Raw genomic sequence first — 27643 nt, forward strand, 5'->3', positions numbered from 1 at the left:
TTCATTGTTGTTGTTCCAGTGGAACTTTGTTGGATCTTTATGTTTTTCTCAGAGTTGCCAATTAGATTTGGCATCTGGCCATAAAGAGTTAATGAGTTTAAACAGGAAAATGTAACAGTATTTGTGACGTACAGTGCTTCTCTTTTGTTCAGGAGAGACTGGCTGGTGAATGACAATCATGGCTCAGGTGCTTCATATGGACTCCAGTTTTCCTGGTAAGATCCAGAGTTTATCCACAAAAGCTATAAAAGTAAAGCCTTGATCTGGTCACAGCCTGAAGTTTATTCTTGTCTGATTCCAAGATTAGACTGAGATTTCCTGCCGTTTAAAGTTGTTTCCTCTGTCCTTAGGGAAGATTAACCCCCCAGTGCCCCCCTCCTTGCATGCAAAGGACCAAGAGGCTCCATATTCAGTAGAAACTCCTTACGGATACCGTCTGGACCTTGACTTTCTTAAGTATGTCAATGATATTGAGAAAGGCAACACTATTAAGAAGGTGCCAGTGCAGCGCCGGCCACGTTACGGCTCGCTTCCACGTGGCTATGGCTACACAGGCTCCTGGTGGACCTCCACCGAGTCCCTGTGCTCCAATGCCAGCATGGACAGCCGGCACTCGTCATACTCCTACTGCGCACCAGGCTTCCACACCTCGCAGAGACCCAACTTCAGTACAGCACGTGTAGAGAAAACCCTAATGGATGCTCGTCGGAAGCTAGAGGAAGAGAAAGATGGCCGCCGTTTCTCAAATTTGGGCAGCATGCACAGCAGTATGGCCGGCTCCAATACATCTCTTTCCAGTGCACACAGCTTCAATCGTGCCCAAGGAGGGGGCTCCTATACACCAATGAGCTCCGGCTTGTCCACACCCGTCTCCCCGACACCAGCTCACCTGCAGCATGTGCGGGAGCAGATGGCCGTTGCCCTCCGGAAGATCCGGGAGCTGGAGGAACAGGTGAAAACCATCCCTGTGCTGCAAGTCAAGATCTCTGTACTTCAAGAGGAGAAGAGGCAGCTCAGTGTGCAACTCAAGAGCCAGAAGTTCTTGGGACACACGCTGGGGTTTAATCGAAACCGTCCAAGAGGCGAACTCTACATTGACATACCCGAGGAGGAGGCAGGAAATGGGGCAGGAGCTGCAAACAAAGCCACAGGGAGTCTTTCACCCACCACTCCCGGCTCCCTCCAAGACTCAGGATGTGAAATAGAGGAGACTGTAATTGTAGCAGGGGCTCGTCCGGGTGCAAAGCGGGAGGTGCGAACTGTAGGTGTGGGGCCCGAAGCAGAAGAAAGGGGTTATCGTCAAGTGGGGGTAGGAGTGCAAGAGGAAGACTTGGGGCTGCTGCCTGAAGCCGAAGCCCTCAAAACCAAAGTGGGACTTTTAGAAGTTCAGCTGAGGAAAACCATGCAGGAGCTACAGAGCGCTCAGCAGCAAGTGGAAGCAGCACAGAAAGAGAGGCAGACAGTTTGCCCTCAGGTAGACCACGCAGTGAGAGCTACCAGTCTCGGCTGGCAGGAGCAGCAGGGTCAGGCTGGAGCGGGCCTGCATACTGTTGTCAGTTTTACTAAGCAGCCTCATCAGCAGAGGACTGTGGGCATCCAAGTCTACACGCTGGAGCAGCCCACAGTGGTGGGTGTGGGGACACTGCTAAGAGCCCAGGGCTGCACTTATCCTGCTCAACTGGAGGCGTCTCACAGAAGATATGGAGAGTCCCCAGCAGCGGAGGGTGTGTATGAAATGCCATAGTCTCTAGATCTTTATGTGGTTTTCTGTATGTAGACATATCTACAGTATGTTTTTTTAAGCTATGAACATACCTGCTAACACTGCCGTTTTTCTCTGGAGTTTCCCATATTTCAGACCCATCTCCCGCCACCCTCCCATTATTTCTCCCAGAAAACTCCTGTAATTTCACCCAACCCCCACCTTAGGTACAGTTTGAACAGTCTGTTGCACCCCCGGGTAGCCGACTTTTGTGTAGTAGTATTCCATCACGGCGGCCCGCTCGAAACCCGATGCACAATACACTTACCCGGGTCTCAGCTGTTTTATTCAGACATCTACCAACTTATTTTTTGGAAACTGTAGATGTCAATCTTATGTGTCTGAAAAAAGATACTAATAAACAATGACAAAGAAGGACTATTTATATAATACATTGAATTTTGCTGTGTCTGTTTACATGATCAAAATCAAGTGTGGCCTTACTACTTTTATTATTATTTTTGGTCATTTGTTGAGACCATTTTCACATTATTTAGAGTGGTATTCCGCTTTTTGGTACCTTTTTATATCACAGAAAGAGGTCATACCAACATGAGGATGAGAGAATTTACTATTTTGTAAATGGTGCTAATTTAGACCGTTTTTGTTTTGATCTCAGAATTGCCACGTGAGTTTCCCATTGCAATAAGCTCTAAGCAGGTGCGTGAGGTCTTGAGAAGTGAGGTCTCCAAATCAGTGCCAGTGACCAACCAGGCAACTCCTATGGAAACAAAGTGCAACCAAGTGACTGTGGTCTGCCAACGGCTAAAAGAAGGAGAGATTAATCAGCAACCAGCAGAAGAAGCCATCCAAATTGATCCAGCCAACCCAGGTGTGATATGACTGATGATACCAACGAATCAGACATCTATATATTTCAGCTAGTGATTCTCACACTGTGTTTCTGTATTTGTCTTGTCAAGCCTCCCCTCAGTCTAACCTGAGGTCAATCATGAAGAGGAAGGCTGACGGGGAACCTGGCTCTCCATACACCAAAAAGAACCTGCAGTTCATAGGAGTCAATGGAGGGTAAATGCAGAATTCATTCATTTATTCATTCATTTCCTTCTACTTAGTCTCTGCTTTATCAGATGTCGTCACAGCGGAATGAACTGCCAACTATTCCAGCATATGTTTTTTGCAGCGGATGCTCTTCCAGCCAAAACCCAGGACTGGGAAACACCCATACACTCCCACAGTCACATACCATAGCCAATTTAGTTTATTAAAATTTTTTTTTAGAATGATTGCCACTGCTTAAACATTTTGGTAAATGTTTATACTTTTTTGTTGCGGTGTAACAGGTCACAAATTTCACGGTTCGGATCGCATTGTGATTCGGACCATTTTTCGGATCAGCCAAAAAGGGGAGGAGACAAATGTAATTTGCTTTCCATTCATTACAAAAACAGAACTGCAAAACACTTTTGGTTTCACCAAACAGAACGTAGAACTAAGAAATAATCAGCTGAAATAAAATAAATTGTAAATATTCAGCACTGTGAAAAATTCACTGTTACTACCACTGTTGCTGATAACGCTACATGTAAAAAAATTCTAATCATAATTTGTACAATTCATATTTAATTTTTAGTCTCATTTTTTAATAAATGATTCAGTTATTCACTTATAAAGTTTCATAGCTAGATGATCATTTTTGAAGTGCAACTCACCATCATTTACAATTTATGTTGCGTGGGTGTTGAGATCCTGATCTTTTAATGATTAATCATGCAGCTTTACACTGAATGCATTAATGCAGGCTAAACAAATAGTGACAGAAAACACCTTTAATAACCTATGAAGCCCACCACATCCTGAATAACCCACCACAACTTCTTCTGTCATCATTATATTTTACAGCCTAAATGCTTTCATAAATGTGATTTGAATGATGTGAGAGGCTATCTCTCTGTAATCGTTACAAATTTAGGATTAATCTACCAGTAAAAAAAATGTATTCATCCGCCGGGCACGTGTGTTCCGAACCGTGGGTTGTGATTCGTACGAATCACGAATCAGGCGTGATCCGTCACACCCCTACTTTGTAGGTTAGTGCTTTTTTACTATGCATTTTAAGAAATTTGCCAATTAAACTTAAATAGAAAATGCATGATAAGCTCCATTTACACAAGACCAGCAACTATTATTTTGCAGCACCTATTATTTCGCAGCACTTTTGTTTCCTTCAGGAACTACACATGTAGTTTAGACGATACATTTGGGAACCATTTAATAAGATCAGAATATTTTGTGGGAATATTTAGCAACAATCTGGTAAATAACAGCAGTAATGTGCCCTCAGGTACGAGTCAACATCCTCTGAAGAGAGTAGCTCTGAAAGTTCAGAAGATGAGAGCGATGCAAGCGAATACCACGAGGCTACGGAGAAACTACCGGAATCAGCGACACCACAGTCTCAGGTGGCCTCCTGCATCCCACAGCCCATCTCTGAGACACCAGCTGCCCAAACGCCTCAGCACAGCACTGCCCAGATACCAGCCAATCACACTGCAGCACTGCAGACCACCAGCCAATCACACGCCATAGATGCAACTACCCAGCAACAGGTCACCCAATCACCACCAGCAGAGGCTGATGTACAGCACTGTGTCAGCCAATCATCAGTGACTGTCACAGCTCCTCTAGAGGGTGATGTTCAATGTGTTTTCCAAGGGCGTAACTCTCAAAGCATTTCCACTTCTCTTGAACAAAACTCTGTCCAGTTGTCATCTGCGCCGCAGCAGTCCAAAGCCACTGATTCAAACGTTGAGACAGATCACGGTCAAACAGACGTGTCGGACTTCTCCGCTCAGCAATCGATCACTCAAACACAATCCACCAGTGCCAAACCTCAGCAAGATGCTAGCCAATCAAAAACTGCTGACCTCACACCCCAGAAAGGAGCAACACACTCTACTGATGGCTCAGCGAAACAGGACATAGCCATATCCTCCACCACTGAACCAGCTGCAGATACAGCAGCACCTGCTGATAATCAAGACGACAGGTGAGCTGACTCAAAGAAATGACACAAGCTATTGTGAGAATCGTTTGGTTACGTAAGGTGGACGCAAATGCTGAGTGTGTTTTCAATCTCTTTCCAGCCTGGAATTGAGTGTTGGTCTCATGTCGGCTCTGCACATCTTGCAGAAGGCACTCAGCGAACCAAATGCATTCAGCCATCAAGATGCGGTATGTTTATCATGTTTTTATGCTCAATTTCTATAATATTACTAGGGGTGTAATGATACACTCAGTTCACGATACAATGTGTATCACGATATAATGTTCACGATTTGATATGCATCACGATATTTGGAATACAAATTGAGAATGAGTCGCCACCAGTGGTGTAGTGTTTAGTGCGTTGACACATGCACTCTGATGCTCACTGCGACCCAAGTTCGATTCCCGCCTCGTGGTCTTATGCTGATTCTTTCCCTCTCTCTGCTCCCCACACTTTTCTGTCAATACTCTCTACTGTCCTATCAATTAAAGGTGAAAACCCCGAAAAATTAATTATTAAAAAAAACTGAAAATGAAACTGAAATTTAAATAAAAGATTTATTTCAAAAATTACCAACTTAACAAATTTCAATGTATTTCTTTTGATTAAACTTCTTTCATTTAAACTGAACCTTCTTTAAGAATATAAATTAAATGGGCCTGTCTCTGGAAAATAAAACAATTTTAAAACTTTTTATATCATTGAAATGACGGAGACAAAATTAAGAGACAACTTAAAGAACTAAAGGTGCAAAAATAAAAATAAAATATAGCATTCTATTAAGTGAAGTTAACAATAAGATCTTAACAGTAAGATCACCTCCTCACTATCATCATTAATATTATTACTTCTACTTTTGTTAACATTATTAGTATTACTGTTCTGACTTGTCCTCCTGTTATCTCCTCATTATCATTATTATAAGTATTTCTACCATTGTCATTATTCAGGTTGCTGTCGTTGTTGTAGTAGTAGTAGTAGTAGTGATTGTAGTAGTAGTTGTGGTTGTTGAAGTAATAGTTGTAGTAGTATCAGAAATAATAGACGTCATTGGTGTAGTGGTATCAGAATTAATAGATGATGTAGTAGCAGTAGTTGTCGTTGGTGTGGTATCGGAACTAGCAGATGTTGTAGATGTAGATGTTGTAGTAGCAGTCATTGTTGTAGTAGTATCACTAGTAGTAGATGTTGTAGTAGTATCAATAGTAGTAGTCATTGTAGTAGTATCAGTTGTAGTAGAAGTTGTAGGAGTATTAGTAGTAGTAGTAGTAGTAGTAGTCGTCGTTGTGGCTGTTGTAGCAGCAGCAGTAGTAGTTGTCACATTAGTAATTTTCTGTAGTAGTAGTAGTTGTTGTAGTACAGGGGTGCTCGACCCTGTGCCTGGAGATCGCCCTTCCTGCAAAGTTCAGCTCCAACCCTGATCAAACACACCTGAACCAATTAATTAGGACCTGAACAGCACTTGATAATTACAGGCAGGTGTGTTTGATATGGGTTGCAACTGAAATCTGCAGTAAGGTCGATCTCCAGGAACAGGGTTGGTCATGCCTGGTGTAGTACTTGTAATTATTATTGTTGTTGTTGTTTATGCTGTTGTCAGTCGTTGTTACTGTTGTCCTTTCTTTCTTTTCATTACTACTATCCTTACATTACTATCATTGTTGTCACTCCTTACCACTGATTGATTTTTTTTTCTCTATCTATTTTATTTATATCTATGCTATTTGTTTCAGTTAATGACTGTTATACATGTTACCGTTACATGCACACACACACACACACACACACACACACACACACACACACACACACACACACGCACACACACACACACACGCACACACACACACACACACACACACACGCACACACACACACACACACACACACACACACACACACACGCACACATTGTGTTTTCATGTTTTTGTTTTGTTTTCTTTGTATGTGATCCCATTTTGTGTACTACTTGCATATTCTAATAAAAATAAGATAAAAAGTAAGAGCTTAAGGCTTTGCTTGGTCACTTGCAGGGTTTTATTTGCAAAAAAAAAAAATCAAAATATCTACATTTTTAGATAGTCAGCAGTACTTTCTAGAAGATAGTCCTGAACTCTGTGTTTCTGTCTGAGAGGTTTATATGGATGGGTGTCTTCGTGTTGGCTATAGATGTGGAATCTTTGTGTGTCATGCTCTGTACTATCATAGATTTTAAGGGCACGATGAGTGACGGTGGCCATCTTTTTATCAGACAGGACAGTCGTGGCCTTTTTCAGTGGTTTAAGCAAGTTAACTATTTCTTCGGCATCTGTGATGTTGGCGATATCAAGTTGACGTGCATTTTTGCATACCTCTGTGCACAAAAAAGTTGCCGTTATTGCAGCTTGTTGCTCGAGGTGGAGCTCCAGCATATCCATTGAGCTGTTTCATTGTGTAGTAACATCCATGATAAGCTTGTGTGATGCAATCTCAAGCATCTTTTGCTTTGTCGTGAGCACAGCTGTTGCACTGGCACTGCGATGAAAAAAGCCACGTTTTTTCTCACTCGACCAAACAATCGACTAACACGGGGAACATTGAAACCTGCTTGTGATGCGAGATTAAGTGTATGGGCAAAACACTTAATGTGAGGCGTCAATCCGGTTTCTCTTGCTACCCTTTCAAGTCCCAACTCATAAATAGTTGCTTTTAAAACTTCGGCTATGTATGACCCAGTATGCATGTCAAAAAGCAGACGAATCTTAAGCAATGACTGTAAAACCAAAATGTTGCCAGACGTCCGACTTATAAGAGGATGGGGCATCCTCTAATTCAACTCCACTCATCTTGGCCTGCTAACGTGACTGCTGTTAGTACAAGCAATCTGAACTCACACACAACAGCAGGTGGAACGCAGCTCACGTGCAAACAGCTCAGCCAATAAGAGAAAACGGACGTCATATTGTAAAAAAATCATCATAACGCCATGATGCATATTGTGACATTTTTGCATCACAATAAATCGTACCAAGATAAATCATTACACCCATAACCTTTACTTTTTAGTCTTAAACATTTACATAGAAATACGATACAGTAGGCTTAGGAAAAATGTTAAGCCTCACTGTTATTACACTCATTTGAATATAATTCCTGCTCAAATCTTTGCCATGTTTGAAACACTCCCATTTAAGACCTCTGTATACTTCAAGGTTATTATTGTTCCTCATTTGAGAGCAAAAAGTACATTGAAAATGCTGACTGACTGTATAGTGTTTTGAACACCCCATGGTGCAGTAGGTGGGGTTGTAAATGTGCCATGCTACTCATGTGCACCCCTAAACACAACAATGATAATGGCAGTGAGAGAAGAATCATTTTGTAAACATCTGGCAACCAGCCTTTTTCAGCTTGTTGATGCGCACATACATAGAAAACCATGTGTAAAGATGTGTTGTGACATTGTGGTGCTTCTTGTCTGGAAATGTAGAAACGAAATCAACAAAGAATTTCGAAAATCTGGCAGCTCAGTGGTTAGCACTGTCACAGCAGAGCAAGAAGGTCACTGGTTTGACTCCCAGCTGAGCCACTTGGCATTTCTGTGAGAAGTTTGCATGTTCTCCCTGTGTTGGCCTGGTTTTCCTTCGGGTGCTCAGTTTCCCCCACAGTTCAAAGACATGCGGGGTGAATTGAATAAACTAAATATATGTGTGCGCGCGTGTGTGTGTGTGTGTGTGTGTGTGTGCGTGCGTGTGTGTGTGTGTGTAAATGTGAGAGTGTATGGGTGTTTCCCAGTACTGAGTTGCAGCTAGAAGGGCATTCGCTGCATAAAACATATGCTGAAATAGTTGATGGTTCATTTCCGCTGTGGCGACCTCTGAAATAGAGACTAAGCCGAAGGACAATGAATGAATGAATTTCGAAAATCGAAATAGGATTTCGTTCAAATGACATAATTTCAGCTTGTTCTTTGATTTAGTTTGAAGTATATTGGGAGCTTAATGTAGCAGGCAGTTACAATATGTAATCATATACATATTAGTATAGAAGATCTTAAAGATTTGAGGTTAGCCACTTTGCAAATGAAGGCCAGGTTTCGCATAGCTGGGATAAGGCCATAGTTCAAGTAGGACATCTGAGTCATTTCTATAATTGTGCCTTTGAAAAAAAAACACCACTGTTGTCCATCTTCAAACAAAACAAACATGTACACCTCACTTAAACCTGTAAAATGAGGGATAATGTTTTAACCTCAATAAACACCTGCAACCAGTAACAACACCAACCTGCCCTCTGTTACATCTGGTCACTTCCCCATAGAGAAATGAGTCTGAAGTCCTAAAACAATCTCAGAAAAGAGCTTGACTTAAAAGCTTCCGGAAAGATGGCAGAGTAAGAAGTCGCAAGTTGCTGCTCTGAATATTGCTTTCTATCATTTCAATCAGTTTGTCTATACGCATTAAGCACATCTGATATTTTACACAAAACCAATAATTCATTGTGAAAGCATGCTTATAACCTAATATGCAGAGAGTTAATACAAAAAAAGAAAAGAGCGTGCATCTTCATTGCAGAATAAGATCAACAGTACTTTAGACTATTCCAGCTGCAACACTGTGGTAGCAAAATGTGCATGGGTCAGTGGTGTGCATTATTTATTGTCTACTATGACATCATAATGATATCTTTGCAATGTGTGAGCTGAAATTATAAAGTATGTCAATCACTAACGAAAAACCGATGGTAGTGAAGACTTACTTTACTTCTCTTGCTGCCCTTCAACTGAAAATTACAACCAAGAGCCACACAATGTGGAATCGTGTCAGGGTTTTTTTTTCAGAGTTGCATTGTGGTAAAAATAGCAACTAGCAGCGCCAGTAACTCACAGAGTTCAACCGTCTGACTTCATGCACTGCAGGCCTAAAACGATAACAGCCTCACAGTCCAAAATAAACGAGGATTGTACTCAGCAAGCATTTTTTGTTTTTGAAGATGCCTAATAGATGTCTAATAGACATCTAAACATTGTCATCTTGGCCAAAACAAGGCTAAATTTCAGCTGTCAGTGAAAATCTAATAGATGTCTAAGAATAGGCCAAAACTAGACTAGTCATCAGATAAAGAGAAATGAATGACTACACATAAAGTCTATCTAATGTGTCTATTTGACAACTAGTCTAGTTTTAGGATATTCGTAGACCATCTATTTCATCTATTAGATTTTCACTCCAAGTTTAGTCTTGTTTTAGTCAAGCTGTCTACGTTTAGATGTCTATTAGACGTCTATTAAACACAAAACTGTTTGCTGGGTATCCTTTTTTAAATAACGTAAATCTTTCATGGGCTTTCTACTATATGTTTCAGTATTGTGTTATATTAGCCCATACAAGTCTTGATACCCAGAGTTTCTTAAATTGAAGTAAACACTCAAATGAAGAAATCAAAATGTAAAGTCTGCTAAACTGAATTCTTTACTTTCATTGAACAAACTGTTGTAAACATGCAGTTAAATAGGTTTTTATGAGAAATCTCAACCCTGAGGTCAAATATGTCCTTCTTACTTACAATTTTAAACTGAGTTAACAATTTGTAAGCTGGTTTTTAATATGGTTACACTTTATTTTGATGGTCCATTTGAGTATTAGTAGACTGTCTGCTTAATATCTGTTGATACTGCTCTTTCAACAGACATTTAACTGACTATAAAAATCTTTGAAAGTACATATCGACTTACACTAACCCTAACCCTAGCCACAACGTTAACCCCAACTTAACATTCTACTTACATGTAGATGCAATGTAACTTAAATTCAACAAACGGACCATCAAAATAAAGTGTGACCTTTTACAATGTCTGTTTTAAAGGGCTGTTTGTGCCTTGTGTGTTTTCAGAGGACGGCGTACACCAGCGTCCTGCAGGAGTGGCTCCGGGTCTCCTGTCATAAAGCTGCTGACACCGCAGTGGTGAAGGCCTACATGGACGCTTTCGCCTCCATTTCCCCACAGCTCCTGGAGTTCGTCATCAACATGGCTGACGGCAATGGAAACACGGCTCTTCACTACACCGTCTCTCACTCCAACTTCCCCGTAGTGAAGCTGCTGCTGGATACCGGTGAGAGACTGTTCACCGCACTGCTCATATCAAACCAGCCGCATATCCAGAGCACATTTTCTGACACAATACACAATTTTCTGCCTGTTCCTGTTGCAGAAATGACAGAAAAAGGATTGGTATATTATGAATTGGTATGTTAAAAGTGACAATAATATATTTTATCACTGATCACTTTCATGTGTATTGATCGTGGCAATGACTTTTAATGATTTTCCTTTTAAAGTATGTGTGTTTATATTGTTGGCCAAAAGTTTAGGGTTTGTAAGATTTTTGTAATAGTTATTTTAATTTAAAGTGTCTTATGCTCACTAAGACTGCATTTTTTGTTTAGACAGACCAAAAAAAATTGAGATTAAAATCTGAAATATTAAAAAAATTGCTTCTTTTGCAAACTCCTAGACCATTTGTCAAAATATCACCAAATTTTACTCAGATCATCGTCAGACCATGATGACCAAGTGTTTAAATTCGTGTCAATAGGTAAAACGATTTTTGTTTACGGCACCGACAGATGTGCTGGTGTAAAGTCAAACTGCATCTGAGGCTGTCTCTTCACAATGCTTATATATACTGACACCAACCATTAGGTTCTTCATTGTCACCCAACACTGACCACAATACATCAAATTTGTAACTCTGCCACCTATTGGTCAAAAGTTATAAACCAATAAATCATTCATTCATTCATTTTCTTTTTGGCTTAGTCCCTTTATTAATCAGGGGTCGCCACAGCAGAATGAACCACCAACTTATCTAGCATATGTTTTACACAGCCGATGCCCTTCCAGCCGCAACCCAGTACTGGGAAACAGCCACACACTCTCATATTTACACACACACACTCATATATTACAGCCAATTTAGCTTACCCAATTCACCTATAACTCATGTCTTTGGACTGTGGGGGAAACCCACGCCAACACGGGGAGAACATGCAAACTCCAAACAGAAATGCCAACTGACCCAGCCAGGGTTCGAACCAGTGACCTTCTTGCTGTGCAGCGTTCATGCTATCCACTGCACCACCGTGACGCCCCAATAAATCATTTATACATTAATTGTTTTCATGATTTTCTGATAATTTAAGTGAAACATACTTCAAATGAATTGAACATCTCTTTGTTTCATTTGGTCTGATGCTCCTTATTAACCTTGTTGCTTTTGGCCTCTGGACTGCTTTGCTCATTCTGGATCAGCACTGCTTGGCCCCTTAATGGCTGCTTGCAGCTATATTTAATAATATTTTTTTATTAATTAGTACTTCATAATTTGTATCAGTATTAAAAGCTATTTCTGAAACCACAATGTGTTTTTTAAAAGAAAGTTTAATGTTCAAAGTTTATTTATTTGTAACATTTTTTTTACCACTACTTTAACCACAATTTCTGTAAATTTAATGCATCTATGCTGAATAAAATGTAAAAAAGAAATAAGAATAAATTATATGTAGTCTGTTCTTTGTTTAAAGCTTATTTATTTAGAAGTTACCATATTTGTTTTACATTTTTCCTCACTTGTGAAGGAAATAATTCATACTTTAAAAAAATTTAACTGAATTATTTATGCTATTGATGGACCCGTGTGTACCTGTGAAGTTCGAAACATCTGTTGACATAGAATTTATTAACTAAAGATTAATATCAAATGTCACAAGTGCACAAAAGGATCAGAAAAAAAAATAAATAAATAAGCAAACTTTTTTCATACTTTAACACACAGAAATGTATATTAAACAGTAATATATACGTATCAATATATATATATATATATAAAAGGGGGGCTAATAATTCTGACTTCAGCTGTATATACACACACACACACACACACACACATATATATATGGTGACCCTAGATTAATAAAGGGACTAAGCCAAAAAGAAAATGAATGAATAACAAATGGAAAAGGGAAATATGAAACACGAGTTCTCAAATATATTTTTAAAATACATTTTATATCTATGTAATTTTTGGTCACTTTAATGCATACTTTCTGAAGAAAAGTCAGACAGAAAACCGACCCTCTGTTTTTGAACTGTACTGTACTGTACTTGTGGCCAGCTGTATTTTTAGCCTGTGACAGACCTCTTTCTGCAGCTCGCATTTATCAGCTGTCCTTGTTTTGCAGGTCTCTGTAATGCTGACAAGCAGAACAAGGCTGGTTACACAGCCATCATGTTGACAGCTCTGGCTGCCTTCAGCTCGGACAGTGACCTTCAGACCGTCCTACAGCTGCTCCGCACCGGCGACGTCAATGCCAAAGCCAGCCAGGTGCGTCCCCTTCTGGCCCTAAACAAAGAATGTCAATCCACATACTGTTTTAGTATAGCTACCCAATCTGGCCATTAACATACAATCATACAACAATGTTTGCCCAAACATTCACCAACAATCCCAATCTCAATAAACATTTTATTTAAAATTAGCATTTTAACTCTGTTTATGTTTTAATTACTTTCCTTACAGTAACAATTGTTTAGAAGTTCTCCATTTATTTACTGTTGAGGATACCGACCTGACCTATATTTAATATTATTAAATTATTATTGTATTATTAAATGTATTCAATTTTCATCATAGGACAAGTGAAAATCTTTTCCAACTTGGTCTGAAAAAGTCTTAAATTTAGTTTGGTGAAACCTACTGAAGTTATAACCTGAAGTTACCAGTATCTTCAACTATTTCCGGTTAAACAATAAACTGATATCCTGATTCCTTGGGCATTTTAGACACAATAATAAATATTTTTGTAGATTTTATATTTCATAATTTCATATTTTTGCATAGATTTATTAAAGAACACATTTAATTTAAGCCTCAACAGAATTTATTATTAATATCTGATAAACATAAATACAGCATGACTCCCTTCTGAATGAACGCCTGACTCTTTAGACATTTATCGCTACCTACAGTGCTCAGCATATATGTGTACACCCCTCACAAATCTATCTTTTAAATTCATATTTTAATAGGAAGCTCTACTATATTATATTTGTGCATATACATTAGATTAGTACTGAAGCCAAATCTGGAGCTTATCTAACAAAATAACTTCTGATAACGGTCCAAAAACTAGTACACCCAAATTTATGTTATAAAAAATATTAAATACAAATGTAAAAAAGAGGAAAAATCAAGAGAAGCAAAAAAATTGAGAAATTTAGTTGAAATTTTGTACGCTGTAATTTCTTTTTGCAATATTTTGCTTGAATTTTTGTATTATCTTTCAATTTCTAAATATGTTTAGGGAGTAAAATATTTTAATAAATATATCTGTTTATTAAATCTGCACCAAAATACATTGTTAATATTCTCTAAGAAATGGATTCAAAGATTCATTTTCAAAATGGGGTGAACTCAGTTATGCTGAGCACTGTAGATGCAGTTTCAGCTTATTATAAAGACGATTGTTTCATTAAAACTACTTTATATTTTCATATTAATCAAATAAGTGGATAAAATAAAGGGGAACAAGAAGATAATTCAGCCTGCACTCTAAAAAATGTTGGGTTCCACACTATTGATTTGTGTTGGGACAACATGAAGGAATTAAGTTAACTTATTCGTTTTTTTACAATTTAAGTGGATTGAGCATAAAATAATGATGTTGTCCTCACAAAAACACTTAAGAATCGTGTTGTTTCAGCTCAATTTAAATAAGTAGCTTGAACAAAAAAGCAAATGTCATTTTCTGCCTGAAAAAAATTTAATTTTGTCCTCATTTACTAACTTTCGTGCGATTTCAAAGGTTTGTTTTGCAGAACATAAAAAATGTTTTAGAACTCCAGTAAATGCTCTGAAAATATATCAAATATCAGTCAGATGTAAGTTCTGAGTGAGAAAATTATATTGTAACCTAAAGGTCCATGAAAAAAATATTCTAAAGCTACTTTTTTGTAAATGTTTACTTGATTATCATATTTAACACATCAATGACTTTATAATTTCTCAGGTAAATGTAAAATACTACATATTATATAACATATAATAATCAATAGCATCATTTAATTAGATGTAAAAAAAAAAGTAATCAAGAGTCTTCTCTTTATCCTCAGACTATTGTCTTTTAATCTATTACACACAATTAAAAAAGACTTCATACTTAAGTTTGACAGCATAGGGCACAGTATAAGTATGTGAATTGGGATGCAGTATGAGTCTGCTTGCGTTTGTGTGTTCATGCATAACCATTAAAATATATATGCAATTTAAGTCAGAATTATTAGCCCCCCTTAATCATTAGCCCCCCTGTTTATTTTTTCCCCAATTTCTGTTTAATGGAGAGAAGATTTCTTTTCTTCTTTACACCTTAAAGTGACATTTAAAGTCTTAACTAAGTTAATTAGGTTAACTAGGCAGGTTAGGGTAATTAGGCAAGTTATTGTATAATGATGGTTTGTTCTGTAGACTATCGAAAAAAAAATTAGCTTTAAGGGGCTAATAATTTTGACCTTAAAATGGCTTTTAAAAAATTGTAAAAACTATTCTAGCCAAAATAAAAAAATAAGACTTTCACTAGAAGAAAAAATATTATCAGACATACTGTGAATTTTTTTTTCTCTGTTAAACATGGGGGGAGAAGGGGCTTATAATTCTGACTTCAACTGTATATATATTTTGGTGACAAATTTGTACCCAAATGTAAGCACAATTTGACAAAATCTCTAAAAGCCTACCTTTGGTGACATCCTCATTTTAAAATCTGATATCAATAGAAAGAAAGCAAAGTCGTTTGAAAATTTATTAAATGCAGAAAGACCTAATTATTGACCTTGAAAGAACAACAGCTCATAACTCCTCATCAGAATTAAATATTTAAAAAAATAAATGACAGAATGTTTTCTGTGATGGTTGGTATGGTTGGAGTAAGAGGACAAAATATACTGTCTTTACAGTATAAAAATCATTATGCCCCATCAATGAAAACATGGAACTCAATGTGTGTGTTTGTTCAGGCAGGGCAGACGGCACTGATGCTAGCAGTCAGTCATGGCCGAGGGGACATGGTGAAGGCTCTGCTGGCGTGTGGAGCTCAGGTGAATCTGCGGGACGATGACGGCTCCACGGCGCTTATGTGTGCCTGTGAACATGGACATGTGGACATTGTGCGCCAGCTGCTGTCTGTGCCCGGCTGCGACGCCACGCTCACTGATAACGTCAGTATCAACACAGTTTTATTATTTACCTTTCACTCTTATATTGGCTACACTTTTTTTTCTTATCTTTGCATCTTCAGTGTGGTATACAATTGATGATTACAATAAAGCAAACAATAAAGCAGTTTTGGTAAACTATCAACAACATTTGAAAGCTTTTGTCTGCCAAATCAACAACATTCAGAAACATATACATAATTGCATCAGCATAATTGAGTACACCCCATTTTGAAAATGAATATTTGTATCCATTTCTCAGTGAATATAGGCCATGTATTTTGGTGCGTTTAAACAAAACAGATTTATCAAACAGATGTATTTAATAAAATTATATTTTAGTCACCAAACATATTTAGAAATTTAAAGATTATATGATTAAATTCAGCCAAAATATTGAAAAAAAAAATTACAACTTACAAAATTTCAAGTAAATTTTTACTTTTTTTTTTTTTTTTTGCTTCTCTTGATTTTTCCCCTTTTTTAAATTTGTATTTAATATTTTTCTATAATACATACATTTGGGTGTACTAGTTTTTGGACCATTATTGTAAGTTATTTTGTTAGATAAGCTCCAGATTTGGCTTCAGTACTGACTTATTTAATGTATATGCACAAATATAATATTGTATAGCTTCCTATTAAAAATATGAATTAAACGCATTTGTGCTGAGCACTGTATTTTTGCCAGTATAAATGAGCTACAGATACAATTTAAGCTACAGATAACTTTGTGTGTGTGTGTGTGTGTGTGTGCGTGCGTGCGTGTGTGTGTGTGTGTGTGTGTGTGTGTGTGTGTGTGTGTGTGTGTGTGGGTGTGTGTGTGCGTGTGTTTCCATAAATTTAACATACTGCCCAGACATTATAATAGAAACCTTGGTCTGCTTTCGGCTTATTGCTTTGACACATCAAAGTGGCCACCATCTATTACAATGTCTATAGGTACTGCCAGTCTCTATTCAGGCTTTGTTTACGTACGTAAATGTGTGAAGGATCACAAGCAATCTATCAAAATTCCACTTTTTTCCTGAAATAAACTTTGTATTTGGGGATAATCCAGCGCAGCGCTTTAATAATGAGCTGAACTCTCCTTCCTCTCTATGTAGGCTAGTATTAAATGAATTCAATATTCAGTTTATTCCTCTTTTTTTCTACTTTGGAAAAGAGAGAGAAGAAAGTATCACTGCTTAAATTGACTCCAAAATGTTTTGTGTTTTTTTTGTATTAATTAATACGCATTGGATTCAGTGTGCAAGGTTTGTTCATATGTTTGTATATGAATACGAAAAAACACATACGAAAATTTCAGACTTCAGTGTGCAAACCTTTAAAGTTGTCTAAATTAAGTCTTAGCAATGCATATTACTTATAAAAAATTGAGTTTTTATATATCTGCTGAGGGAAATTTACAAAATGTCTTCATGAAATAGGATCTCTGCTTGATGATTTTTGGCATAAATGAAAAATTGTGTCACATTGACCAATACAATGTATTTTTGACTATTTGGCTATTATATTATATTGGCAAGAATTTAAAGATATACCCAAGACTGGTTGGTAACACTTTAGTTGGCAACACTCTATTTTAGATCAAAATTCATGCTATTAACCACACTGTAAAGAAATCCTGGTTGCCTTAAATTTTAGAGCTAAATCAAATTAACCTTATGAGTCCATTGAACTTATATTATGTTAAACTGATTTAAAACAGCTACTTATAAAATGAAGTTAGAACATGATGAACTTAGTTTAAGTTAAGTTACAGTGAACTAAAAACATATGTTAGGACTAATTGATCATATCATTTTTTAAAGCGTACTGGCTTATTACCTGCCTGTTATTAAGATATTAAATATTTGTTAGTAGTTATTAAAAAAAGTATGATCTAATAAATTGTAATGTGATGGGATGCTGACAACAGAGGTGCGGACCCAAATGCAGGATTTATTATGAGAATGGTCAGGCAAGCAATGGCCAACAGCGTCAAACAGATACATGCAGGCAAATCCAGAGTCATGGTCATAAACAGGAGGATGGTCAAAAGGCAGGCAGCAGCCAGGAATAAACAATACAACAAAGCAGGAATCTAACACGGCAAGGCAAACGCGTCTAGATGTTCCCAAACTGTACTACAAGACTCAGCAACTAGTGTGTGTGTGTCTGTGTTGCTTTTAAAGTCCATGTAATCAGTTCAGATCAGCTTCAACCGTGTGTGTTATCAATCAACAGGAAAACTGGAACGGGTGTAAAGGAGCAATGCATGACTGGATCTATAGTCCATGTAATGGCGGATTTGTAGTTCTATGGCGATCTGCATGTTTACCAGCGATCTAGAAGCATTAGATTGCTGGTGATTGTGACATAAATATAATCTTAATATAAAGTATGATCTTATTCTGCATCCCTAATCCTACCCAAAACCTAAACCCAACACTGAAAAAAATTATATCTGTAAAATTGTTGCAAACAATTTATATGTGTTGAATTTAAACAAACAGAATAAATTTAGTAATGTTCAACTTAGTTTGTTTGTTTAAATTCATGTCACGTGTGTGAGCGTGTCGAGGGACAACCAATGTAGGACCCAAGTGCAGGTTTAATAAGAATAGTCGTTCAAGCAGGCAATGGTCAATAAAGGAGTTGCTGGTACATATGGACAATACAAATCGTAGTCATTCAACAGGCATGAGGTCAAAATAGCTGGCAATACAGCATATAACGATAAACAAGGCTAAGGTCAAAACAAAGTGCTAGAAGAAGCTACAACAAACAAAGACTCAGCAACGCCCTAGTGTGTATAAATAGTCCAAATGATCAGCGAACACAATTTTCAGATGCGTGTGTCTTCAGTGGTGATCACAGACTGGTGTGTGAAACGACATGATGGGATTTGTAGTTCATTAAGGTAACAAATGTAGTTTACCAGTGATCTGCCAGAACTGGATCGATGGTAATCATGACAATTCAGCCCAAATAATTTGTTTACAACCACTTAACTTAAAAAAAAAAACTTGTAAATCCAAGGAATCATCTTTAAATCAATTGTTTTCAGTGAACTTCTACCTTATTAACAATTAATAAACAGCAAATTAGTGGTTTATTAAGCATGTAGAGTAAGTTAATGGTTTGTTAATACCGTGAATTGTGACCTAAACTAAAGTGTTACCGACTAGTTTGTGGTACAGGGTCATAAATAGGAAAACTCCACATCTTAAATCAAATTGTGTTTACTTTAGGTATGTCTTTATCTATATTGAAGTGATCAAAAAAATCTATGTTTACATGGCAGATTCTTAATCATAGTATTATCTTAATCATTCATTCATTCATTCATTCATTCATTCATTCATTCATTTTCTTTTCGGCTTAGTCCCTTCACATTCACACACATGCATACACTGTGGACAATTTAGCCTACCCAATTCACCGATAGCGCATGTCTTTGGACTTGTTGGGGAAACCAAAGCACCTGGAGGAAAACTACGTGAATACGGGCAGAACATGCAAGCTTCGCACAGAAATGCATACTGACCAAGCCAAGACTTGAACCAGAGACCTTTCTGCTATGAGGCGACAAGTGATACCCACTGCGCCCTATCTTAATCATGTTAATATTAAAATATTATCGTCCATGCACACATACTGATGTTTATACTCCTTTGTTTATACTTGGCGGTATGTTTAAGTATGTGACCGTGTGTGTGTTTTTGTGTTGCAGGATGGCAGCACTGCTCTCTCTATCGCGCTGGAGGCCAGTCAGAATGACATTGCTGTGCTTCTGTATGCACACCTCAATTTCGCCAAGCCGCCTTCTCCTGTAAGTGTTTTCGCCTGATATTTTCACCCAATATCTAAAGTTACAAATGACAAAATAACATGATCTGCCCCAATTGTTTTCTTCCTCAACAGGTGTCACCAAAGTCTCCAATTCTGGGCTCTTCTCCTCCGTCCTCTGAACTGAAGTAAACAGAAGTCATAAATCTGAGCTGTCTTTTCTTCCAGCAAACCTTCCTTGTCCATTCCACTGTCTATGTGTGTGTGTGTACATGTGTGTGTGCACTTGTTTTTATAACATGTTGGGCACTTGTGTTGACTAAATCAAAGTCCTTACTGGTAAACGTGCTTATAAATCATACAGAATGAAGTATTTTGAAAATGTAAAAAAAAAAAGCAGATTGTTTTAGTCCCCATTGATAGTACCCATCGCGATATAGGAACAAGTGAGAGAGAGAGAGTGTGTGTGTGTGTGTTTGTGTGTGTGTGTGTGTGTGTATACACAGTTTATCATGTACAACTTTTAGAGGTATAAAAATTGTGCACTCTTTTAAAAGTCTTTAGCACTTGACACCATTGGACAACATTTTCTCAACATAGGCTCATTCTGAAAACGTAGCCGTATATACATTTCTGGAGATCGCGAATTATGTAGCCAGAGGTACGTATGGCTGCATTTTGTCTTTAAAACAAACACTACGGGGCAGTATGATGCTGTTCCTTTTCGCGCTTACCAGCTAACCACGTTCTTTCATGTGGACGGCTTTCCCGCTGTTACCAGTTTGTCCAGTAGCTCCACATGTACATTGCATGATTTGAGACGCAGATCGAAGCTGACCGCGGCGACGAGATTTGAGTCTGGCGAATAACGGTTCTAGAAAGCGGGTAAGAATAAAACAGAAGCCAAAAAATAAAATAAACAAATAAATAACAGAAAGAGAAGGTGGTCAAATCTGAAAAACATGGTAAAAATCAGGCGAAAACAAAGACTGCAAAAAAAACGTAGCTCCTGGAACACATTTGGTGCTCTCTCCAGAAATGTATATAGGGGTACGCTTTCAGAATGAGTCTGGGTTGGTTTTTCTGTTCCTTTTGTAGCTTTTTTCCATTATAGCACCAAACACAGGTTTGAGATTTGATTATAAATAACAATGAGCGTGTAACAGCAATATAATTCATCTAGTGCTCTACTTGCTGACATGAGTGTTATCTAATATACTAAGGAAGCCTGTTTTCAGCAAAGAATGAAAACAGAAACAGGAATTGTCCACATGTTTAAGCCCACATCTCACAATTCTTCCTTTATTTCTCAGAAATTCATATTACTATGAACCTATTTTGAGTTATAAACCTCTAAACATTTATGTGTAAACGTACATCCCTGAAAAAAAGTAATAATTATGGGATGTAAACTTAGAATTATGATTTAAAAATCGAATTATGATAAAGTCCTACACTAAACAAAATGATTCATTGAATTTACTAGATTTTTTTAAGGTAAGTGGTTGCAAACATTTTATATGGGCTTAATTTAAACAAGCAAAATTACAAAATTTACATTACTAAATTTAATTTGTTTGTTTAATAGGCGACGCAGTGGCTCAGTGGTTAGCATTGTCACCTCAGCAAGAAGGTCACTGATTCGAGTCTCGGCTGGGTCAGTTGGCATTTCTGTGGGAGTTTGCATGTTCTCCCCATGTTGGCGTGAGTTTCCTCCGTGTGCTCCGGTTTCCCCCAGTCCAAAGACATGCACTATAGGGGGGAATGTGGGAGTGTATGGGTGTTTCCCAGTACTGGGTTGCAGGTGGAATGGCATCTGCCGTGTAAAGCATATGCTGGATAAATTTAAGGTTCATTCCACTGTGGTGAACCCCTGATGAATAAAGGGACCAAGCAGAAGAAAAATGAATGAATGAATTTGTTTGTTTAAATTCAGCCCATATAAGTGATATCAAGTCAAGTCAAGTTGGCTTTTATTGTCATTTCAACGATATATACAGTGCAGTACACAGTGAAACGAAACAGTGTTTCCTCAGGACCAAGGTGCTACATCAAACAACATAACTTGACAACGTAACACAGAATGAAATAAAATAAGACAAACTAAAATAAAAATAAGAATAAGAGTCCAAAGTGTGGTTTGTGCAACAGTTTGTGCAAATAAGACAGGACAGACAAGACAAGACAAGACAAGAAACAGTAACGCCGACCAGAACACTACAGATGTTGTGCAAATATTGGATTGGTTTACAACCACTTTTCTTAAAACATCTAATAAATTACTGTAATTTTACATTTATATCTCGCATTTCTGAGTTTACTCTTAGAGTTTTGTTTATATCTAATAAATTAGTTTATATATCAAATCAGTTCTCAATTTCTCTATATTTTTCTCAGTTTTGAATGGTTTCTATCTTTCAGTTTCAAATAGTTCATTTCAGATGTGCAAGTCACACTGCAAAAAGCGATATTTGACTTTAAAAAAATGAGTAAGTAAATGGTTAAATGCACTGTAAAAAGTGATAGTTACTTAAAGCGAGTAAACCAATTGCCCTAAAAGCAACAGGTTGACTTTACAAAAATAATGTAAGTAAACCCATTGTAACTTGGAACTGTTAAACTGACTTAATTTGTATTATTATGCAAATTGTATTTACTTTTTAAAAAAATAAGAGCTAATCACTTTGTCCAGTACACGTTTATTATAATTTTTTTTTCAGCTTTTCCATATCTAGCAGAAAATCCAGAGTCCAGCGTGTCTTCTAAATTCAATACAGGCTACAATTGTAGATATTATAGACATGATGAAGCACCAAATATGTAATATTGTAATAATTGCAGTAATTATTTGAAAACAGACGTGCTAAAATAGTCTAACACTATAAAAAAGGATTAGTTGACTTTAAAAAAGTGAGTACAATAAGCATAATAATAAAAATTATGTCAGCTTAACAGTTCCAAGTTACAATGGGTTTACTTACATTATTTTTGTAAAGTCAACCTGCTGCTTTTAAGGCAATTGGTTTACTCGCTTTAAGTAACTAAACACTTTTTACAGTGTAAACAAACTGTGTGCATAATTATAAAAATTAAGTCAAGTTAGTTCTAAGTTGCAACAGAAATATTTAAAATTTTGTAAGTAAAATCATCTTGCCACTTTTAGGGCAATTTTTTACAGTTCACTCAGGATTGTGAGATGTTTATTAATAATTAGAATTTCAATTAATTAATTAAATTAATGCTTTTATCTCACAATTTCAAGTTAGAATCGGCTACAAGATTTAATCTTTGAGATAAAAAACAAATAAAATCTTGTGAGATACAAAAAATGATAGAATTCTTAGTTTATATCTCACAATTCCAACTTTTTCCACAGAACATTGCATTTACATCTTGCAATGATGAGTGTATTGAGATAAAAAATCAGAATTATGAGATCATAAAAGTCACTATATTTTTTTAGCCCTGGACAGAAACAGGCTTCCATACTATGTTAAATTTATACGTGTGTATTTACTTTTAACTATCAGCAATATTTACAAATCATGCAGTCACACCCATGCCACACATGATTAACATTTTTAAGAACAACTAATGTAAGTGTGTCTTGATCAAGTGTCCTTTCACGGTTTTTACTATCTTCAGTAAAGCAAGACAAACACATTCTGAGTTTCCACACCAGCGGTTTTTTAGATTAACTTTTGATAGACTGTGATTTTCAATAATAGACTATATTTGTCAAACCCGATCTAGTTTCTGCCCTAGGAGATTTGTAAAGCCATCTTTTACAGGTTACATTGTATCTTTTTACTGAATGAACTGATCACACCTGTTCAGATTCATGTTTATATTCAGTGTTTGAATCATCTGGCCGGTGCAGTATTATGCTCTCTTCAGATTGTAGCCTACTCTGTTTACTCTGATTCATGAAGGACTGCATGATTTTGTCATTTAGTTAAAAAATGGGAACCCTTTACAATAACAGTACTTGAATAATGAGGTATTAATATGTAAACTAAACATTATTATGGACTAATGATGAGTTAATGTGTTCACTAATCATAAACTAACTTTACAAAATGAGTCACAAGAGTTCATGTGTGAATAACAGCCAACTTAATTACTTGTTAGTACATGCTTGTTTGTTAAATAATGTATTAATTACCACATTAGTTTATGCTTAATTTAACCATTATGAACTCAGAACGTTAATGTATGAAATTATATCATGACTTTACTTGGAGGGGCACATCATTAACCCATTTTAAACTACTCATGAACATCTTATACACGTCTGTCTAGCACGTTTACACTAAATAAAGATAGAAAAGTGTTCAGTCAACATCAACATGAACAGTTTAAACACAGGAGTTCAGGAGTAGTTATGATGTGCCCCTGCAAGTAAAGTCGTGGCTTAATTATACATTAACAGCCTATGAGTTCATGTTGATTACATTTAGCTTAAACTTAAATGTTAATTAATACATTAACTAACGACAGGTATAAACCCGATTCCAAAAGGGGACACTGTACAAATTTTAAATAAAATCTGAATGCAATTATGTGGAAGTTCCAAATTTCAATATTTTATTCAGTATCGAACACAGATGACATGTCAAATGTTTAAACTGCGAAAATGAAAAAAAAGTAGATTTTTTTCATGACATCAAGACGTTTCAAAAAAGTTGGGACAAGACCATGTTTACCACTGTGAGGCATCCCCTCTTCTTTTTACAACAGTTTGCAAACGTCTAGGGACTGAGGAGACAAGTTGCTCAAGTTTAGGAATAGGAATGTTCCCCCATTCTTGTCTAATACAGGCTTCTAGGTGCTCGACTGTCTTAGATCTTCTTTGTCGTATCTTCCTCTTTATGATGCGCCAAATATTTTCTATGGGTGAAAGATCTGGGCTGCAGGCTGGCCATTACAGTATATAGATCCTTCTTCTACGCATCCATGATGTTGTAATTGATGAAGTATGTGGTCTGGCATTGTCATGTTGGAAAATGCAAGGTCTTCCATGAAAGATGACATCTGGATGGGAGCTTATGTTGTTCTAGAACTTGAACATACCTTTCAGCATTGATGGTGCCTTTATAGATGTGTAAGCTGCCCATGCCACAAGCACTCATGCAACCCCATACCATCAGAGATGTAGACTTCTGAACAGAGCTCTGATAACAGCTTGGGTTGTCCCTGTTCTCTTCAGTCTGGATGAAATTGCATCCCAGTTTTCCAAAAAGAACTTCAAGTTTTGATTCGTCTGGCCACAGAACAGTTTTCCACTTTGCCACTGTCCATTTTAAATGATCCTTGGCCCAGACGAAACGCCTGCACCTCTGTATTGTTTAAAAATGGCTTATTTTTTGACACAAGTCTGAGGCCATGGTACTCCACTGGAAAAAAAGGTGGTTTGCCATCTCCAGGTTGGAGGAAAGTCCTCCTCGAGTCCTAACCCCAGGTGGAGTAGAGTTTCTTAGGGTTTTGTTCACGAATGAGGGAAGGATGGAACATGAGATTGACAGGCGTATTGGTGGAGTGGCAGCAGTAATGCGGTGGATGTACCGGTCTATTGCGGTAAAGAATGAGCTGAGCCGGAAGGCAAAGCTCTCTATTTACCGATCAATCTATGTTCCTATTCTCACCTATGGCCATGAGCTTTGGGTCATGACCAAAAGGACAAGATCTTGGATACAAGTGGCTGAAATGAGTTTAACTTGCAGAGTGGAAGGGCGCACCCTTATAGATATGATGAGGAGCTTTGTCACCCGGGAGGAGCTCGGAGTAGAACCTCTGCGCCTCCACATCGAGAGAAGTCAGCTGAGGTGGCTCGGGCATCTTTTTCGGATGCCTCCTGGATGCCTACCTAGGGAGGGGTTCCAGGCATGTCTCACAGGGAGGAGACCTCCAGGAAGACCTAGGACACACTGGAGGGACTATGTTTCTTGGCTGGCCTGGGAACACCTCGGGATCCCCCCGGAGGAGCTAGAGGAAGTGTCTGGGGAGAGAAAATGAATGAACTTTTAGTCGACAACAACAAATGGCACGGTTGATTGTGTTCACCGACAATGTTTTATGGAAGTAGTCCTGAGCCCATATTGTGATTTCCATTATAGTAGCATTCCTGTTTGTAATGCAGTGCCGTCTAAGGGCCTGAAGGTCATGGGCATCCAGTATGTTTTCCAACCTTGACCCTTGCGCACAGAGATCTTTGATGAATCTTTGGATGATATTATGCAATGTAGATGATAAACTCCTTTCTGATATTGCTCCACTATTTTTTGGCGCAGCATTGGGGAAATTGGTGATCCACTGCCCATCTTGACCTCTAAGAGACACTGCAACTCTGAGAGGCTCTTTGTATACCAAATCATGTTGCCAATTGACCTAATAAGTGGGAAAAAATGGTCCTCCGGCTGTTCCTAATATGTACATTTGACTTTTCTAGCCTGTTATTGCTACCTGTCCCAACTTTTTACCCAATTTTCCCCAATTTTATACCAACTTTATACCCACAATTTTTTTTGCGCAGCATTGGGGAAATTGGTGATCCACTGCCCATCTTGACCTCTAAAAGACACTGCCACTCTGAGAGGCTCTTTTTATACCCAATCATGTTGCCAATTGACCTAATAAGTTGAAAATTGGTCCTCCAGCAGTTCCTAATATGTACATTTGACTTTTCTAGCCTGTTATTGCTACCTGTCCCAACTTTTTTCAAATGTGTAGCTGTCTTGAAATTCAAAATGAGCCAATATTTAGCTTTCAGCATTTGATATGTTATCTTCTATTGTAAATAAAATATACATTTATGAGATTTGTAAACTGTTGCATTCCCAATTGCATTTAACTGTTGCGTTTTATTCACAATTTGTTCAGTGTCCCAACTTTTTTGCAATCGGGTTTGTACTAACAAGTAATTAAGGCAGCCATTATACACACATGAACTCTTGTGACTCATGTACTAGTTAAAGTTAGTTCATGATTAGCACACGCCTTAACTCATCGTTTATTCATAATAAAGTAATGTTTAGTTTACAAATTAATACATCATTATTCATGTTCTGTTATTGTAAAGTGATACCAAAAAAATAAACAAATAATAATAGCCTATGTAGGTTTATTAAACAAGGGCTCTCCAAAGACATTACAGGTGAAATAATGAGAGCTAATACACCGATTGTTTTGAATCTCCTGCATATTGTTTAACAGCTAGTGAAGGAAATCTGAAGGTACGTGGTTTTCTCGATGGATGAGACCTGATGTTTCTGAGTGATAAATGCACATAATGGTACTGGAACAAGTTGGTTGAGCACAGATTGAACAATGATCTGGTGTATTTTTGGTTTATAGTTTAAATGTGGGCTAAATGTTGGTTTTGTCTGTGACGAATGTAAGATGTTTTCCGAACAAATTAAAATAATATATATACATAATCTCCAAAGTTTTAGAGCAAAGAAGACTATAAAATTGTTTTGTTTTTAGCTTTTTTGTAACCACACAAGTCGTTGGATTTTAACCTTTTAAATGAGGAGCTTTGTTTAATTTGAGACATGGATTGAATTTTTGTTTCGTTTACCCACTTTGTACACATGCTTTCTTATAACTAGTTTAGTGCCTGATTACTTTTATACTCTTTTGTATTTGTTTTATTTAACACTTTGAATATATCTTTAAATTTGTAAGATCTGTTCACAGCTATGTATATCTTTTGGCACCTTTTTCCAGCCATGTACCTTTATGTAAAGTACTCACATTTAAATTGGTTTGTTTGTTTGCCTCGTTTCTTTTTTTTTTGTTGTTTTTTTTTTTTTGGAAAATAAAATTAGATAGTATGAATTGTTTGGCTT

At 37.3% G+C, this 27643-nt stretch overlaps 1 protein-coding gene across 1 annotated transcript; it reads left to right on the top strand.

Moving 5' to 3' along the window:
* The first annotated feature begins 152 nt into the window (after positions 1-152).
* LOC130221518 (KN motif and ankyrin repeat domain-containing protein 2) lies at positions 153-27632 on the top strand. Its single transcript, XM_056454049.1, has 11 exons — positions 153-215; positions 351-1724; positions 2382-2594; positions 2686-2791; positions 4068-4772; positions 4870-4957; positions 10644-10863; positions 12992-13134; positions 15822-16022; positions 19738-19836; positions 19929-27632. Exons 1-11 carry the CDS (start codon positions 170-172, stop codon positions 19983-19985), a joined length of 3252 nt encoding a protein of 1083 aa, XP_056310024.1. The 5' UTR covers positions 153-169; the 3' UTR covers positions 19986-27632.
* Positions 27633-27643: the final 11 nt, after the last annotated feature.

Source organism: Danio aesculapii, chromosome 3 (genome assembly GCF_903798145.1).
Source record: "Danio aesculapii chromosome 3, fDanAes4.1, whole genome shotgun sequence".
Taxonomy (NCBI): domain Eukaryota; kingdom Metazoa; phylum Chordata; class Actinopteri; order Cypriniformes; family Danionidae; genus Danio; species Danio aesculapii.

Bases quoted from the DNA above. Each gene is read 5' to 3' on its own strand.
- LOC130221518 (XM_056454049.1), top strand. From the start codon at position 170: ATGACAATCATGGCTCAGGTGCTTCATATGGACTCCAGTTTTCCTG. The intron at 4,773-4,869 runs GTGAGCTGACTC...ATCTCTTTCCAG, and splicing joins GCTGATAATCAAGACGACAG to CCTGGAATTGAGTGTTGGTC. The intron at 16,023-19,737 runs GTCAGTATCAAC...TTTGTGTTGCAG, and splicing joins ACGCCACGCTCACTGATAAC to GATGGCAGCACTGCTCTCTC.